At 31.8% G+C, this 16,609-nt stretch overlaps 1 protein-coding gene across 2 annotated transcripts in view; it reads right to left on the bottom strand.

The window, feature by feature from the left end:
• LOC140447379 (putative RNA-binding protein Luc7-like 2) overlaps positions 1 to 16,472 on the bottom strand; it is a 59,164-nt gene extending 42,692 nt beyond the window's left edge. The window contains exons 1-2 of one of the 2 annotated variants that reach the window (XM_072539990.1): positions 16,259 to 16,472; positions 14,390 to 14,484 (exon numbers count right to left, since the gene is read on the bottom strand). In XM_072539990.1, coding sequence (XP_072396091.1) covers positions 14,390 to 14,484; positions 16,259 to 16,319 — 156 coding nt within the window. In that variant the 5' untranslated portion in view covers positions 16,320 to 16,472. Of the gene's footprint in view, positions 1 to 14,213; positions 14,264 to 14,389; positions 14,485 to 16,258 lie in introns of those variants that run through there. The other variant, XM_072539991.1, reaches the window with a different exon arrangement.
• Between the last annotated feature and the right edge of the window lie 137 nt (positions 16,473 to 16,609).

Here is a 16,609-nt window from a genome sequence, read left to right as displayed (position 1 = left end):
GTAAGGCGATTAGATTAATATTGTAAGAAAAATAGAATAAAAATCAATATTGTTAATTATAAAAATACAAACAATTATAATTAATATAAGGAATATAATAATATAATGTGTAAAAAATTACCTGAAATTTAATTTATAAAATATATAAGTAGTATTACATCATTGATATAAAATGAAAAAATATATGTTGATTTTCCGGGATTTTCCGAGATTTATGGGGGGTGAAATTTATGTCATCATTATTAATACTGCGACAGACTATTCGAGCAAATTAAAAAAAGTAAGTATTTATGGTGAATTTCAAATGGACTCAATTTTTCCGAGTTTTCCCATATTTTCCGGCCAGTGAAAACTATGTAGTTATTCATATTTCGACGAGCTACCCCGGAATAAAAAAAAAGAGGCTTGCAGCTGCAAAGGAAGCCGAGATAATGTAAATTTTTCCTACGTGTTGCAATCTGAAGTTCCGATGCCGAAAAAAAAAACGGAGCTGAAACAGATATCCTCTCCACTTTCCTATGTCGATCTTTCGAAAGTACCGTCGTTTCGAAAAATTAGATAAATTTTATAGCTATAAGTTTCAATATAAAGTTTAGATTTTCATTCAAAATTTGTGCAAATTTTACTTCTTAATGTTTATAAACAATGGAGATATGATTTTTTTTACAATAGTCACTAACTTCGTTTATATTGGTCATAGAAGGTTTTTTATTTTTTAATGTGAGCTTTTTTACCAGCTATCCAATGGTTGTACGTCTGTAGCTTGAAAAATATAGAAGTTAATACAATTGTTTATAAGTAAAAAACATACCCCTTTTTCAAACGTTTATTTTGTAAATAATTTCGATGAAAACTCAATATGCATTTAACTTCTGAGATAGTCTAAGTCTTAAAGAATCCTATGAAATTTGCTGAATGTGTCTAGCATCATGCATAGGGCAAGCTTAATAGTTTAAATAATTAGCCTCAGGGATAAACAAATTAAATAACTTATAAAATATTTGACTGATCGGGGGGAAATTTCGCACAAATCTAAAAGATGGTAATTCCTTGATGTTTAAATGTATTAATACCATTTTATTTTGTTAATAAAAAAATTAATAAAATTTATAAATTAGTGCAAAAAACTGCTTTTTTGCAAATATCTCTGTAAATTATTTATCAATTTTAATTAAAAAAACGGGAAAATAAAGATATTCTTGACATAAAAAAATGACATAAATATTGTTTATTTAAAATATACGGGAAAAAATTTATAGACAAAAAATCAAATTTTGGCCATAAATTATTGCTTAAAAACAACGCAAGGTAAAACTAGGAGTATCTTTTCATCTATTCATCATCTAGTATCCCCCACCTATGTCTTAAAAGCTTCAGATATCTGCGAAACATTTTTCCACCTTTTTTTTAACCAGACTGGGCTATAGCCCGTTGGCATTCCAGAGAGGAAGAACTATTTTAGATCTACAAATTATTTGAACCATTTTTCTCTAAAATGTATGTAGTCCAGTCGTCAGAGAGTTGACCCCTAAAAACCATACGAACAAACTGAATTTTGAAGAGAATATTAATTTTGGGACCCCAAAAAAGTTTAGCACTTTTACCTCCCCTTCCCCCTAAAATACCCCTCGCAGGGGGGTATAGACGTAAATAAAAGTATTAAGTAAATCCTTTAAACTAAATTCTGCAAACAATGGTTTTTCAGGAATCTTTGAGTTTTAAAGAAAATATCATTTTCATAATGAATCACTATATAAAAAAGATTCAAGTTTTCATTTTTATCTACTTTAGTTTTATTTAGCGGGGAAAAATATAGTAAATGAACGGAGAAAGATTAATGGACCGGTGTGCAGAATAGATCTTGGAAGAATGAACGTGCTTTCATCAACATCAACAGAATCAAGAAAAACAGCACAAGGACGATGTAGAAATGGGGATTATTATAAAGGTTAATTATAACATGCATCGACAGGTGGCTGATCTATCAACAAATCTGTAGATGCATATTTGCAAGAAGGTCCTGAAATGTTATGTGTGGTCTATGCTATTATATGGTTGTGAGACATGGACATTAAAAACCAAAATTCTAAACAAATTAGGTAACATTCAAATTGTGGAGCTCTGGACGGATTCTAAAAATATCATGATTTTTGCATACTTCCAATGAAAATGTTCTTTAAATGATGAATTCAGGACGTCTGTTCATAAACATTATAAAAAAAGACAGAATACTTGGGTCATATAATTAGACGACCTTAATACCACCTACTTTGCCTTATAATACAACTAAGTGAATAATGTTGAATAATGTTGTAGAAGAATTATTTCGGGAATCAACCCATAGAGAAAGGTTTCAGGAAATTGTAAACATGATGACGGCCAACGTCTCAGCATAGAAACATTTCTCAACAGAGAAACCATAATAAAGAGAGCGTAAGAAGTTTATATCAGAAAAGACAAGATGACATTAAGGAAGTAATACACTCAGCTGCGCCGGCGAGGCTAAGATAATCAGGTAGAGTAAAGAGGACTGGTAAAAATATATGGAGGATGAAGGTAATAGAAAAAGTTAAGAAAAGAGTCCTACCTAAAAATGGACACGTACGAAAACCGACGAAAATTATAGGATTACGTAAGGAAAAAAACTCGATCAAGAAACTGATATTACATGAAAAAGAGAAACTTTCGACCAAAACCGTAGAGACCCGACACATAAACCTGGAAATTCACTAATAGCGTTAGAAGGATCACCAAACATCTGTCTTCGATATAATAAAAAGAGAACAATGGGAAACCCACCATAAAGAGTTTCTGTCAGAAAATCAAAATGAATATCACAGCCGATACGAAATATTGAATACATTGAGAAATAGAAGATCTGGTGGACCAGGAAAATTCGGATCTGAAAATTTGACAATATGATAACACATATCACATCTGTTTCATAAATGCATTAACAACAGCACGGCATAGAAAAAAATATTCCAAATAAAAAATGTAGCTGAGATAATTTTAAATAAAAATGTTTATAAGCATTTTTTGTATAGAATAAACCGTTCTCTTAGAAACAACGCTTGAAGCGACCGTCGATTTTGCATGTCAGTTACGTGCGCAAAATCAATGTTCAATAAAATTTGTATCAACTCGACGGTAAAAATTCGATATCTTTTGATCCAAATGTTCTATCGACAGAAATCAAGATGCGTTTTAAAGGCAAAGAGTGTAGCTTTCGTATACAGTTTTTGTATTTTGCCGAGAATAAACTAAGTTTTTATAAAAGTGTTAAATAAATTAACCTGGCGCGATTTTTGCCATATTTTACGATTCTCGTCGTGAGATCAATAAAATTGATCACTTTCATTGACCAGTTGTAGTAAAATTTCCATTTTTAGAGATCAATCTTTAAAACCTATGACATGAAATTTCAATTTTGAGCTGTGCTAACAAATATGGGGCATTTGATATATGAATAAAAAACGCAGAATTTAATGTTTTACATTACAAAGGATACACGTAACGGAAAATGCTTTTAAGAAGACAGTTTTGGGTGTAGTTTATTGCAGAAGTTTTGTTCTTTTGGAAAACGTACTAATGTAATTGAAAAAAAAGTTTTAAATGTTTTGGATCAACTTAAATAGAATGATGTTTGTTGTGTGAAAGTTTTTTAAGCATATTTCAAATGCCTCAGATTTGTTGCCAAACCTCAAAACTAAAATTTCAAGCTATAGGTTTTAAAGGTTAGGCTCTAGTATTGATCTCGTGAGAAAAAATGGCAAAAATCGTGCCACGTATATTTATTTAACAACTGTATAAAATCTGTGTTTATTTGCGGCCAAATACAGAAACTTCACACGAAACTTGAACTCTTTGTCTTTAAAACGCATCTTGATTTTTGTCGATAGGTCACTTGAATCAAAATATATCGAATTTTTACCGCCGGACTGATACAAATTTTATTGGAACATTGATTTCAGGCGCGTAACTGACATGAAAAATCGATGGTCACTTCAAGCGTTGTTTCTAAGAGAACAGTCCATTTTACACAAAAAATGCTTATAAACATTTTTGTTTAAAATTATCTCAGCTACATTTTTTATTTGAAACATTTTTTTCTACAGTGTACGGATTCTTGGTAAATCGATTATTTGCGTTTTTAGGGGGAAACCCGGGGGTAAAAGTGGTTAACTTTTTTGTATCTTTTTTGAGGTCCCGAAATTAATATTCTCGGCAAAATTCAGCTTGTTCGTATGATTTTTAAAAGTTCAGTGGCATTTTCGTCCCTGGACTGGAGTAATAAGAAACGTGTTATAGACAAAAAATTACTGTCACCTTTTCATTCAATAAAACTGAGTTTATTACAAACATCAATCATTCATCATCGTTAATGAAAATACAACAAAAAACAGTCAAACAGTTAAAAAAGTTTAAATACCTTTGAGAGTTTATTACACATTGGTTCCGAAAATGCTGCAAATGCTGTTCAAAATTAGAAAGTGCATTCAATCTGTGCAAAGATCTGTTTAAAAGTAGACGTTTATATTTAAACCTAAAGTTGTGTCACTATAATACAATGATCAGTGCGTCAGCCCAATATGCATCCGAATGTTTAAATATGAAGACAAGGCCGTTACGAACACTTGAAATAAAAAATAGAATAATTTAGAGAAAAATCTTAGGACCAATCAAAGAAAATTAAGAATTTGAACACGATTTGCAATAGGCGAAGAGTTCACCTGGTGAACTCCAAGTTCGTCGTCTCAGATATCTCAAGAACCTTATCCCTAGTGTTGCCCAAAATCGGTCTTGGTCTTGTTCTTGCGTTTTTGCAAGACCAAGACCAAGAGCGCCTAATTTTAGCAAGACCAAGACCAAGACTGACCATGCAAGATTTAAGCAAGAACAAGACTAAGCCTGCGACACTCTTGCGTCTTGCAGTTAGGACTGAGTGTGGTAGGAATTGGATGCAAGAGGCACAAGATCGAAATAGATGGAAAATTATGAGGGAGATCTATGTCCAGCAGTGGATAAGCGAAGATTGAATGATGATGTGGTTTTAGCAAGTATAGTAGTTCGGGTATATGCTTAAAGACTCTATGAGATGCAAAAAAATATGCAATAAAATTTGAAAAACTGGACTTATGCGAATTACAAACAATACCATAAACATACATACCGAATTAAAATATTCATTAAAAAAAAAACATTTGACACGTGCTCAGAGGTCATAATTACATTGTAAAAATAAAATATATTGTACATTTTCCAGCAGACTTCTTCGATCTGAAATTAATTGTCCATATTTTGAGAATAGCCGCTCTCTAATCATAAAAATAATCTTCTTGCATTGCGACGCCGACAGTAATATCGTATCGATATTTTTTAAAATATGTCACCCTAGCTAAAAAATATAATTGTTACGCACAACCACTTAATAATTCAATTTTTTTCCCATTATAATTTAGTCAGGAGTAATCTAAATAAACAAATCTTATCGGCCTAAGGCTATAAATTGTTTCTGCTGAGTGTGCGATGAGATCATTCGGTTAGAAAATTTGCTGAAAGAGTCCAAAGTAACGAGACAAATTAATAACAGATAATATCGCCTTTTACCATGTAAACAAAATACCGAAGTAACGATATATAATTCTCGGTTTGTTATTAGATACTTAGGGTATTGGATAGTAACGAACATAAATTATAGTAGTATAGTAGGTACTTTTTCGACATCACTTAACTGCATTCGCAATTGAGCTTTCCTTTGAGTCTAATGTAATAATTGTTTTTCATCTAATCCTTGTTGTTCCCGGAGTGACAAGTTTACAATTTGACATGAGGGACAAAGATTCAAATAGTTCTAGTCGGAGTAATGAGCGTTGGAGTTATAGATCTAAAAGCCCCAAAAGCAAATTTGATGAGTTTTTCGAAATAATTTATGCATCCCAAATTGCTTTGTGTAAATTGTGCCTACATAGGAAGGTTGAAATGAAAATGAACAGCAAAAACACGTCAGGTTTAAGGAAGCATCTAATATCTTTTCACAAAAAGGAATTACAAATATTTCTTCCTGAAAAACCAAAATTCGGTGGAGATACATATTACAAGCTTTTTAATAACCGCTAGAAAAAGTGGAGATGTAAAAAATATAATTACCTTATTACCAATTACATATATTATCTACCTACTACTTTAGTTTGGTAAATTAATGTATTTATTAAGTAGGTATCTCCTTAATTTAACACAACTTCTTTTGATTATCATTGCTTTTTTACCTATTCTTTATATTTTATTTAACTATAAGTTAGTTTTTTATATAAAAGTAGAAATAAGATTGGTAAAAACATCTATTTTGCTTTACTAAGTGGATTATAGTTTGTTATCTGATCACCTAAAAATCTGTGCCCTTGATACATGTATGTGGATTTTTTGCCCATCATGTCCATGTCCATCAATCCCTTTCTAGGCAGATAATATTCTTTAAAGTACAGGCATGCTGATGTCATTAATTTGTTTTTTTTTTTGTGTTTTAACCACGTTTTAGCACATGTAAGCGTAATAAATGCAAACGTTTATTAAGAAACAGATTGACTTCCGTGGGGCATGGTAGATAGATGAGTTAGTTAGAGCATAGGCACAGATCGCTTAGATCGTGGCCTCAAACCCCACCCGATGTCAGTTGTTTAGACATTTATTAATTTGGTTGGTCTTTATTATTCTTCTTCTTCTTCATGTGCCGAACTCGATTGTCGAGCGTTGGCTATCAAATTGGCTATAGTAATTTTGTTGACGGCAGCTCGGTAAAGAGATGCAGAGGATCGGTTAAACCAACCTCTCAGTTTTCTAAGCCATGACGTTCTTCTTTGACCTTTATTATGGCTATGTTAATTCAAGCTTAAAATGTACTTACTCTGTTACGTTGTTCTAAGATCTAAAGTAACGTTTAATAAATAGCAATAGGCTAATAGGTAACTGCAAGACTTGCAAGACTCTTGCTGCAAGACCAAGACCAGGTGCATTGCCGGAAGACCAAGACCAAGACTGTCTAAGTCTCGTCTTGTTCTTGCATTTGGGCAACACTAATTACAAACATCAATCATCCACCATCGTTAATGAAAATACAACAAAAAACAGTCAAACAGTTAAAAAAGTTTAAATACCTTGGAGAGTTTATTACACCTTGGTTCCGAAAATGCTGAAAAGGCTGTTCAAAATTGGAAAGTGCATTCAATCTGTGCAAAGATCTGTTTAAAAGTAGACGTTTATATTTAAACCTAAAGTTGTGTCACTATAATACAATGATCAGTGCGTCAGCCCAATATGCATCCGAATGTTTAAATATGAAGACAAGGCCGTTACGAACACTTGAAATAAAATATAGAAAAATTTAGAGAAAAATCTTAGAGAGGACCAATCAAAGATATTAAGAATTCCGCCGAAGACACAATTATGAGATATATGAACACGATTTGCAATAGGCGAAGATTTCACCTGGTGACCTCAAAGTTCGTCGTCTCAGATATCTCAAGAACCTTATCCCTCTCGATATCCCAGCTCCTCGCTCCGCTAGCACGTCATCACAAGAAAGGGAAAAGTAACATTCCATTAAAATGAAAACCTACTGGTAGAGGAGGAAAACTCAAGTCACGAGAAAGATGAAAAAACTTTTGACAGATGACATTTGAAGATTTTAGTTCCTAAATCACGTCGATTTATTAGTAGCGCCATCTACATGCCATGCTGTTCAACTCTTTATATCTAAATATTGATGTAATCGGTATTTTTGACATAAATTCTCGTTCAGATCCACTCTCCAATTTGTTCTATTACAAATATCTACATATTCTTATTTCTATTAATTTGATTTCCTTTTTTCATCTGCTATAAGCGTAATTTGTTTTTTTTTTTTCAGGGATTTTTCGTTCTTTCAATTTAGATTGTGGATGAATTTCTTGTAATAAAATTTTTACATTTTTGTTTGATAGTTACTGTGTTCATAATACGTTTGGTAATGTATTTACTACCTGGTCTAACAACGTAATAAACAAAAAGGCGATAAGAAGTCACCTTGCCTAACTGTTTTTTGTTTATATTTTTCCTCACAATATGTTCTCACTCTTCCGGTATCTATTATAAAATAGTTATTTGTAAAAAGATATAGTGACTATAGTTAACATTCTTTAGATAAGACAAAATACCCAAGTCATGCTGTTTGATTGCAGTCCGTTATCTACTAAAAGCACTCTGTTATAAATACCCCAATTAAATTTCTATACTAACAACTAAAAGAAATATTTAAAGTAATACATTAAGTGAATACAAAACAAAATGATGATGAGTTAGTTGTGGTGTTCCAAAATATGGGAGACCTGAAATCCCTAATACAAAATCAATACTTTTCAATGTTTATTTTACTTACCAATGTCAAGAATCTGCTTCAATATCAATTCTCACTCTACATTTTTTTAAATTGTTACTATACCTTCGATACCGCAACAAAGAATAAAGAATTCGTAAGAAACTAAAAGGAATACCAAAGCATTTATTAAACTATCTCGTCTTAATTTTCATTTTTAACATCAAGTGGAATCTAATCAATAGAAAACAAGAATTTCAGAAGAACATATTAGGCGAACAAGAGAACATATTTGTTAAAAGTTCACCTGTAAATATTGATCACTTATAATCATTATACTTCTGTATTGTCAATTATTTCACTGCCTCTGCATTTGGCCTTTATAAATATATTTAATAAAAACACGATAAGAGGTTCAGAAACCGGAAGACAGGTTAGCAGTGACTTAAATCGCGTTGCAATATATAACAGAAAATCGCCTCAAGTTGCAGATGAGGCGAACATCCTTTCAGATAAAGATAATAAATATGACAACTCAAAAAAAAATAAATAAAAATCAAGACAAACTACAATAACAGTTATTATTGTTCCAATTTTATCTTAGAACTAAGAAATGGTCAGTTAACGATCTTTTGCTTTACGGCAATATGTTCAGGTAAGGCATTATTTAGGTCATCAAGAAAAAACTAAAATTAACCACTTATGGTACTGTTACACCAGCCTCGTGCCTATATTCGAACATCAGGCCGGTGTTTAATGACTTGCTACTGTCTAGAACAGAGATGGAGAAGCTACGGTCCTGCTCTGCGTAGTATGTGGGCGTGTTTGAGTGACCGCGCGCTTCGGCTGGTGCGTGTCGTGTCGTCGCCACTGCCCGCACCCTCCCGTGCTAGCCTTATTCGGAGTTTTGTTTTACTTCCAATCACATACTCATATGCAGTATAATGTCTTTCTTACTTTCGAAACTACAATGTGTAGCATTTTTAAAATTCCTCAGTATGTATTGAAATCCCCTCGTATTTGCTAAAGCAACGAAGAATATTTTTGGTGTATTTTAGTTCCTATCGTACAAATACCCAAAAGTGTTTTCAATCCTTTTATTTGCGTCACTGGAGTTAATGTAAAACATTTTAAAGTTTGTTTATATTTCACAGATGCGTTTTTCCTCGACATTTCTTTTAATCGAAGCCGCCTTGGGATTTTTGTGCGTCAAAGAAATAGGAATTTAACCGTATGTTTTGTTTATACAAAGTTAAGCGAATGAATTTAAAAGATAATTGCTCACTCTCGATGAGGCGTGGTCAAGAGCGGTAGGCTTCAGCCTTCAGTCCGAATTTTCCTTCTAATTCGTAATGGTTTTTCCTTATTGTTTTTTTTTTGTTATCGGAGATAGTGAAGTTTGGTAGTATTGTGGCAGTTAATAGTGCAGTTCCAGTTTTAAATAAGATTGGAAGATTTTGTCAAACGGGACAGACGTCGTTATGTAGTTTGCAGAAGTTTGCGGGTACAACAAATTTGAAATATAACTAAGATGATTCCAGTTTTGTAAGAAGCCGAGTCCAAAGTGTGTTCCAATATCCCAACTTTCAGCCTCAGACTTGTATTCGTCCTAAGCAGTCGTTTCAGGATACTTTTTTCATAGTATGGAGATCAATCGAGAGTTTGAGTTCCAGTTCCTACCCACAGAAATTTAAAGTAAAGTGTAACTTAGTGAAATCAAGGTAACTTTTTTTGTTTTAAAATTTTAAAGGAAGAATAAACATTTCAAACATTAATTTGCTTTCATTAAAATTTAAGAATTTGCAATAATTAAAAATGTCTTAGGGCGTGGTTAGCTGTCATTTTAATTGTTCTGTTATAAAATTTAATGTTGACATATGACAACTGGCAATTAGCTTTATTATTTTTGTAACATTAGTTTGTTTTATTTTTAGACGGTTAACCTCTCTACATAATTACATTTAAAAAGATAATTCTTTATTTGTAATAATTTATTTCTGCCACAATTTATAGCCCAGTAACTGATTGCCCAGTAACAATATTTTTGTTTGTAGCATCTTGTAAATGGATTTTGTAAACAAAAAAGACATGTAAGTTTTTCTTTGCTATTTTTATATTTACTTTTGTGACTATTAATACAGTATTTATGTATTATCTGTATTTGTAACTGTTAGTGGTGAGACAGTAATAAATGTCTAATTTATTTCTCTGAACCATTTTGTCTATTTATTTTTAGAAAAGTCTCCTAACCTCTTTTGTGTTTCTTTTTCAGGAAGGAAGAGCATTTTTCCTTTATCCAGCAAGACAAGGATCCTTCGAAGCGGCGTCCTTATTTTAAATAGCTAGAGGTCCTTCTTGTTGTTGTTTTGTTACCCATTTGTCTATGAGATTCATGCAAGTACCCATTTGTTTCATTTTTTTGTAGTTGCCCCAATCCAATAGCCCTGTTTCATTCACTTATCCACGTCCCCAGCTCTCCAAATAAATCCTGAGTGCCGTTCGCACAAGTATCGTTTATTTTGCTTGCCCTATCTCCACCACAGTAACTTTTGTCCCCAATTTTCAACCCCCATAGTAATACCCTATGTGGTAGACAAAATATTTTGTTACAAATGTGCTACAACAGTCCGCTAACAGACTGGTATTTCGGAATCCGCATTGTAAGATGTTCTTTTGTACCTATGTACTTATAAAATCTGAATACAGTTTGTTCATATGAGTAATCTAAATTTAACTATTGTGTTTTAAAAGTTTTTATTTAACTTGCAACATACGAAGGAATGTATTTTTTGTTGAGGTAAAATGTTGCAACTCAATTTTGAAGCAGATATCTTCAACGGATTAAGCTGAAATTTGGCAAACTTAAGTAAATGGCATAACAATAAAATTAATATCCGCTCGTTTGAGTGACGTATTGATATTGATTTGTTGTTTTGTTTCAGCAGCCGAAACACGAAAAAACCCAAAGTTGATTCTAAGTGTGTAGTTTTTAAGAAAGATTGGTCAAGGAAATATTTTTTCATATAATTTAAAGACAAATCAGTGTCAAATATTTGTAATGAATCAGTTGCAGTTTTTAAAGACCTTAATTTGTCTCGACACTTCTCTAAAAAACATGCAAATACAAAATATAAGCATCTGACAGATGCAGAGAGAGTCTTTTGTTAAAAGGCAAAAAGATTGCGTGGGCAGCAAAACGTGTTTACCAAGCAATCAGATACTCACAAGGCTGCAACACTGGCAAGTTATGTTGTATCTTACAAAATTTCTAAAAGCAACAACACATTATCGGATTGTGAATTCGTAAAAGAATATATGGTAGCTGTAAGCAACATTATTTTTTCAGAAAAAATTAACACGTTTCCGTCTTTAGCTTTATCACGAAGGTCGAAATTGACGGCATCGCTGTAAATTTATCGTCACAGTTGCAAAGAAAAATGCAAACGCTTTGAATACTTTTCAATGACCATGGACGAGAGCACAGACGAAAGCGATACTGCCCAGTTGCTGATTTTTATTAGAGGAATTGATCAAGAGTTCAAAATTATTACCGAAGAATTATCAAGCTTGCAATCACTGAAAGGAAATACTACAGGACAAATTATTTATGATTCTTGTTTTGAGGGTATTTCAAGTTAAACTTGCCTAAAGAAAAATTATGTAATATAACCACAGATGTAACACTCAATATGGTGACAGGAATGTGGGGTTTATGGGAATATTTTGTAAAGAAAATCCTCATAATAATGTATTATTTCTGCACTGCTTAATACACCAGGATGTGTTGTGTAAAGCAGCTCTTAGCATAAAACCTGTATTGAGCGTGGTTGTTAAATGTATAAACACAATACTTTCACAAAGTTTGATGCATAGACAATTCCAAGAGTTTCCAAGAGATTTTTTAAGCTGCGGTAACGCATTTGAGAGAGTATTTTGTGTGAGTATGACTTTAGGATCATGTCCGACAAAAATTGGCTTCCTAAATTCGCTTTTGTTACAGATTTGCTGTCACACCTAAATAAATTATATATGAAGGTTCAAGGCAAGAATCAATTCTTAGACGACCTTTGGGGACATTTAAAAGCCTTCACACTGCAGTTTAAATTATTGTCCAGATGTATAGAGATAAATGAACTCCCCATTTTCCCAAAATGAGCAGTATGACACCTGTCTCAGAAGAAAACTTACAAAGGTTCGCTCAACAACTGAAGAAAATGCACAAGGAATTTGAGAAGAGATTTCTAGATTTTAAGGAAATTGAACCATCGTTTAACATTTTTTCCATGCCTTTTAATGTCAACATCGATGAAACGCCCGCCAACTTTTACCTTGAACTAATAGATATGCAGTGCAACATCCATTTTAAGCAACTTTTTCTTATCTTTCAATTATATTGAAGTAACATCAGCAAGAAGCATTACTACCTCACTTGACAGTGGCCGAAACGTCGTCAAAATAAGAAACGTCGTTAAAGATCTTAAAGAAACTGCATTTTCTACATATTTGTAAATCATCAAAATTGTACTTACGAATTTCGCCCTGACAGAGGATTTCGTAAGTACAATTATGACGATTTACAAATATATAGAAAATGCAGTTTTGATCCCTCTAATACACTAAAGTCATTTTTCAAAATTTTACAATTATGTAAAATAGAACTATTTTAAATTCTCCTGATTTTTTTTATTTAGGGATTTTTAAAAAAACAATATTTATAATACTGACTTTAACACCAAGGAAGAATTATTACAAATCATTCATCAACCATTTAGTAAAATAAAGACAGTTCATATACTCAGTTTTGTAAGATCTGTAAGAAAAAGGTGACAATTATAATAAAATGGGGGGCATTTCGAACATTGATTATAATTTTTCTATTTTTGCAAAATTAATTCTGGTTGTTAGGTAATTTTTTAATGTTGGTAAATTATTCCTATTTTTTTCCTTATTAAAGTTGATTGATCTAATTTCTGGTGAATAAAACTGTGAAGGATGATTATCTGCATAATAAAATGTTAGAATGTGTTACTGAGTCTTTTGTTTCTAAATGTCTTTAACGTGATTCCAAATAGAGTAAAGTATTTGCAAAGTAAGTATTGAAATATATAGGGTCTCTCAATTAAAAACATGAGTTGATATTATTTCTCCTTAGTGAGACCCCCTAAAAAAAATTTTGTTCGCCACTGAACCATTCCAAAATATACCTATCAAAAGTTCCAATAAAGTTTTTTAAAATTTTTCTTAATAAAGATGATATATAACCCTATTGTTTTCACACTGTCAATAATCACCCTGTATTTCACTAATTGGGAGCTATTGATGGTTTGATTGGGAAATCATACCTGTAACGAAAAAAGAAGTCAGAAGAAGTCAATTGATATGACCCAAGATAGATGATTTTAAATAGCAGCTGACTGTAGGAAAATCCAAATGCTAAGGAAAAACAGAAAAGATTTGTTGAAAAGAACAAGCTGATTGCTTATAAAAACTTATACAAATTAGTAAACACTAGTGAAGTAAAGAAAAGCTAATATTAATGAAAACAGATGTACTTAAGTCTTTAAGAGAAAAAAAAAGACAAAAATCAATTTAAAGCTTGAAAAACATTTATAGCTTCCACAGATGTCACGAATATTTATGTCAAACTATATGTATAAAAAAGATCATAGATGTATTATTATTGATAATGGATGTTTTGTATTTACAATATGAAAGCAACAAAGTATTCCTTTTAATTTCTTACTATGTGAGACTTGTAAGCTAAACCCTCGGAAAATAATATTTGGTGAGATTTCGTCTATATATATCAACATGTATATATACCTATTAAATTTAAATTTTATACGTACGTCATAGTACTTACATACAAAACCAAACACCTATTCCTCATCTTATTATAGATAATTGAAGTTTCTGAAAACACAGTGCGTTATTAGTCACCGGCAACAATAAGATTGTGAAATAAAAACGGTCAAGTTTGTATAATTATTCAGTGTGCATTATATATAATTCTATAGGGAAAGGATGTAAGGCACTTACTGTGGAAGATAAAATCTCGTGGGGACAGCAACTAAGCAAAAACGATTTGCATACTCTGGTATCATTGAACTTAACATGGAATTTGTTACTTTCACCTGGAAAACAAAGGTCCAATGTAGTTTACTTTTTAAATAAAAACAAAACAATGACAGGTGGAATTTAACATTAACACTTCGCTGCGCTCATGATAAGAAAGATGGGAAAGCTGTAGAATCCATGCATTGGAGAAAAATTCTGTATCCTGCTGCAAAAAACCATTAACCATCATAACCTAGTCAAAAAGCTGCCAAGTGTAATGGGACCACAAAAAGTCTCCATAAAGTTCTACAAACATGGAACTATTTATTTGATGGTAACCGAGATGTTTGTCACACATACTAACAAATATATTGATAGCATAAAAAATAGATACTCACAGCCTAGGGATGCTACAAATACTGACAGTTGAAATTAAAGCATTCCTTGAGCTGCCATATTTAGCAGGAATATTTTAGATTTAGCAGGAAGTGTTTAATGTTTGCTGATGACTGAGTTCTGGAGGGTTATAGAAGATTTTAGAGATCAGTTGTCTTTACAAGCTGATCTTCATCATTTATATAATTGGAGTAGCAGGAATGATCTTCATTTAAATGTAGATAAGTGGTGTTATATCAGTTTTACGAAAAGGTGAAGAGGATTGGTACAACTTATTTCATTGATGAGCAATCTTTTAAGTATGTCTCTTCCATTAAAGACTCAGGAGTTACTTTAAATGAAAGGCTTTATCTTTGGTGGAGCATATCAACTTCATATCCATAAAGGCTTCTAAATTACTTGGTTTTATCACAGGATTCAAAAATGTTTTGTATAGTTAATTTTAAGCTTTACTGAGGGACCTTACGAATTATCTAATAAAAACTTGGATGTGGTAAAATGCCTCAAATAATCTTACGGCTGACATTGGTTCAGCAATGTTTCCCTACTGCAGTACTTAGCTGAGATGCATGGTTTGTTCTATGTTGACACCTGGAAAAATAAGCGGCAAATACCTCATGAACTAAACACCTTAAAAATAGACAAACCTGTTTGTCTTTTTGCCTAGAGAATAGAAAGAATATTTGTCTTATATGTTCCTAAAAACAAAAGTGTTAAAAATAATGTTTTACTAATATCACACTAACATCTAGAGTTGGTAAAATTGATGACTACATAAGAGAAAAAGAAACCAGAAATGATTAAATATTATGCTTTTGTGGCATTAAGCAACAATTATTATTGGTTGTGATTGTGATGATAATAACTTTTTAAATAACTAATGTTTGACATTTCGATTTCCACTCCGGAACTCATTCTCAAAAAAGGTTTTTTATACAAATTCTGAAAAAATGTATTATAATTATGATTGAAAATAGTTTGAGAATAAAATTTCTATGAGAAGAAAAAAGGCTAAGGAAGATGTGCTAAAAACTGAGCAAAACTAATAAAGAATTTAATATATGTAATATGAACCAAGATAAAATATAATCAGGGTGATCTAGTCTACAGGTTATGCCATAAATCTTCGAAATATTTCTCCTAATAGTAGTAATCATTAAATTGGTTAAAATAGATGAACTAATCAGGCTAAAATCAAAGATTAAATTATAATCTAATAGAATCAATGAATTCAAAGTTTACATTGTGCTACAAAATGCCATATTTTGATGGTTGAAATGTAAAAGTTAAAAAATTGGAACTGCGTAGGAATTACAATTTCTAATTAAAGCGGAAACAGATTGCTGTGCACCCATAATATAGTACACTTTCCCTTTAACATTCGCCTTCCGTTGTGTGTAATTTCCATAATAGACTACCAACTAAAACTAAAGTTATGTATTGATTGACACTTACCATTTCTTCCTGTTCCCATAAGCTGATCTAACATAGCCCTCATCTGATCGTGGGCTGTCATTTTGTATTTTTTTGCTTTATTTCAACTCAACACTAGAAAATATCAAAAAAATATATATATGTTAACAACAATATGTAACTAGGACAAGCTACCACGGTCGACCATTACAAAATGGCGTGTGGTTTTGAAGTTTTTATACGCACAAGCAAAATGTATAAACTGAGAAGACAGGTTAATTAAAATTTAAGCATGCGCAATATCAAAAAAAATTTAGAAATGAGTTATAGAGTTGTTTAATAAATATTTTATTCTTAAAAATGATTTCTAATACAAATTTTCAAAAATAACTT

The sequence above is a fragment of the Diabrotica undecimpunctata genome, chromosome 8 (assembly GCF_040954645.1).
Source record: "Diabrotica undecimpunctata isolate CICGRU chromosome 8, icDiaUnde3, whole genome shotgun sequence".
Classification (NCBI taxonomy): domain Eukaryota; kingdom Metazoa; phylum Arthropoda; class Insecta; order Coleoptera; family Chrysomelidae; genus Diabrotica; species Diabrotica undecimpunctata.
Note: the sequence above shows the minus strand (reverse complement) of the source record. Positions and strands in the feature narration are given on the sequence as shown.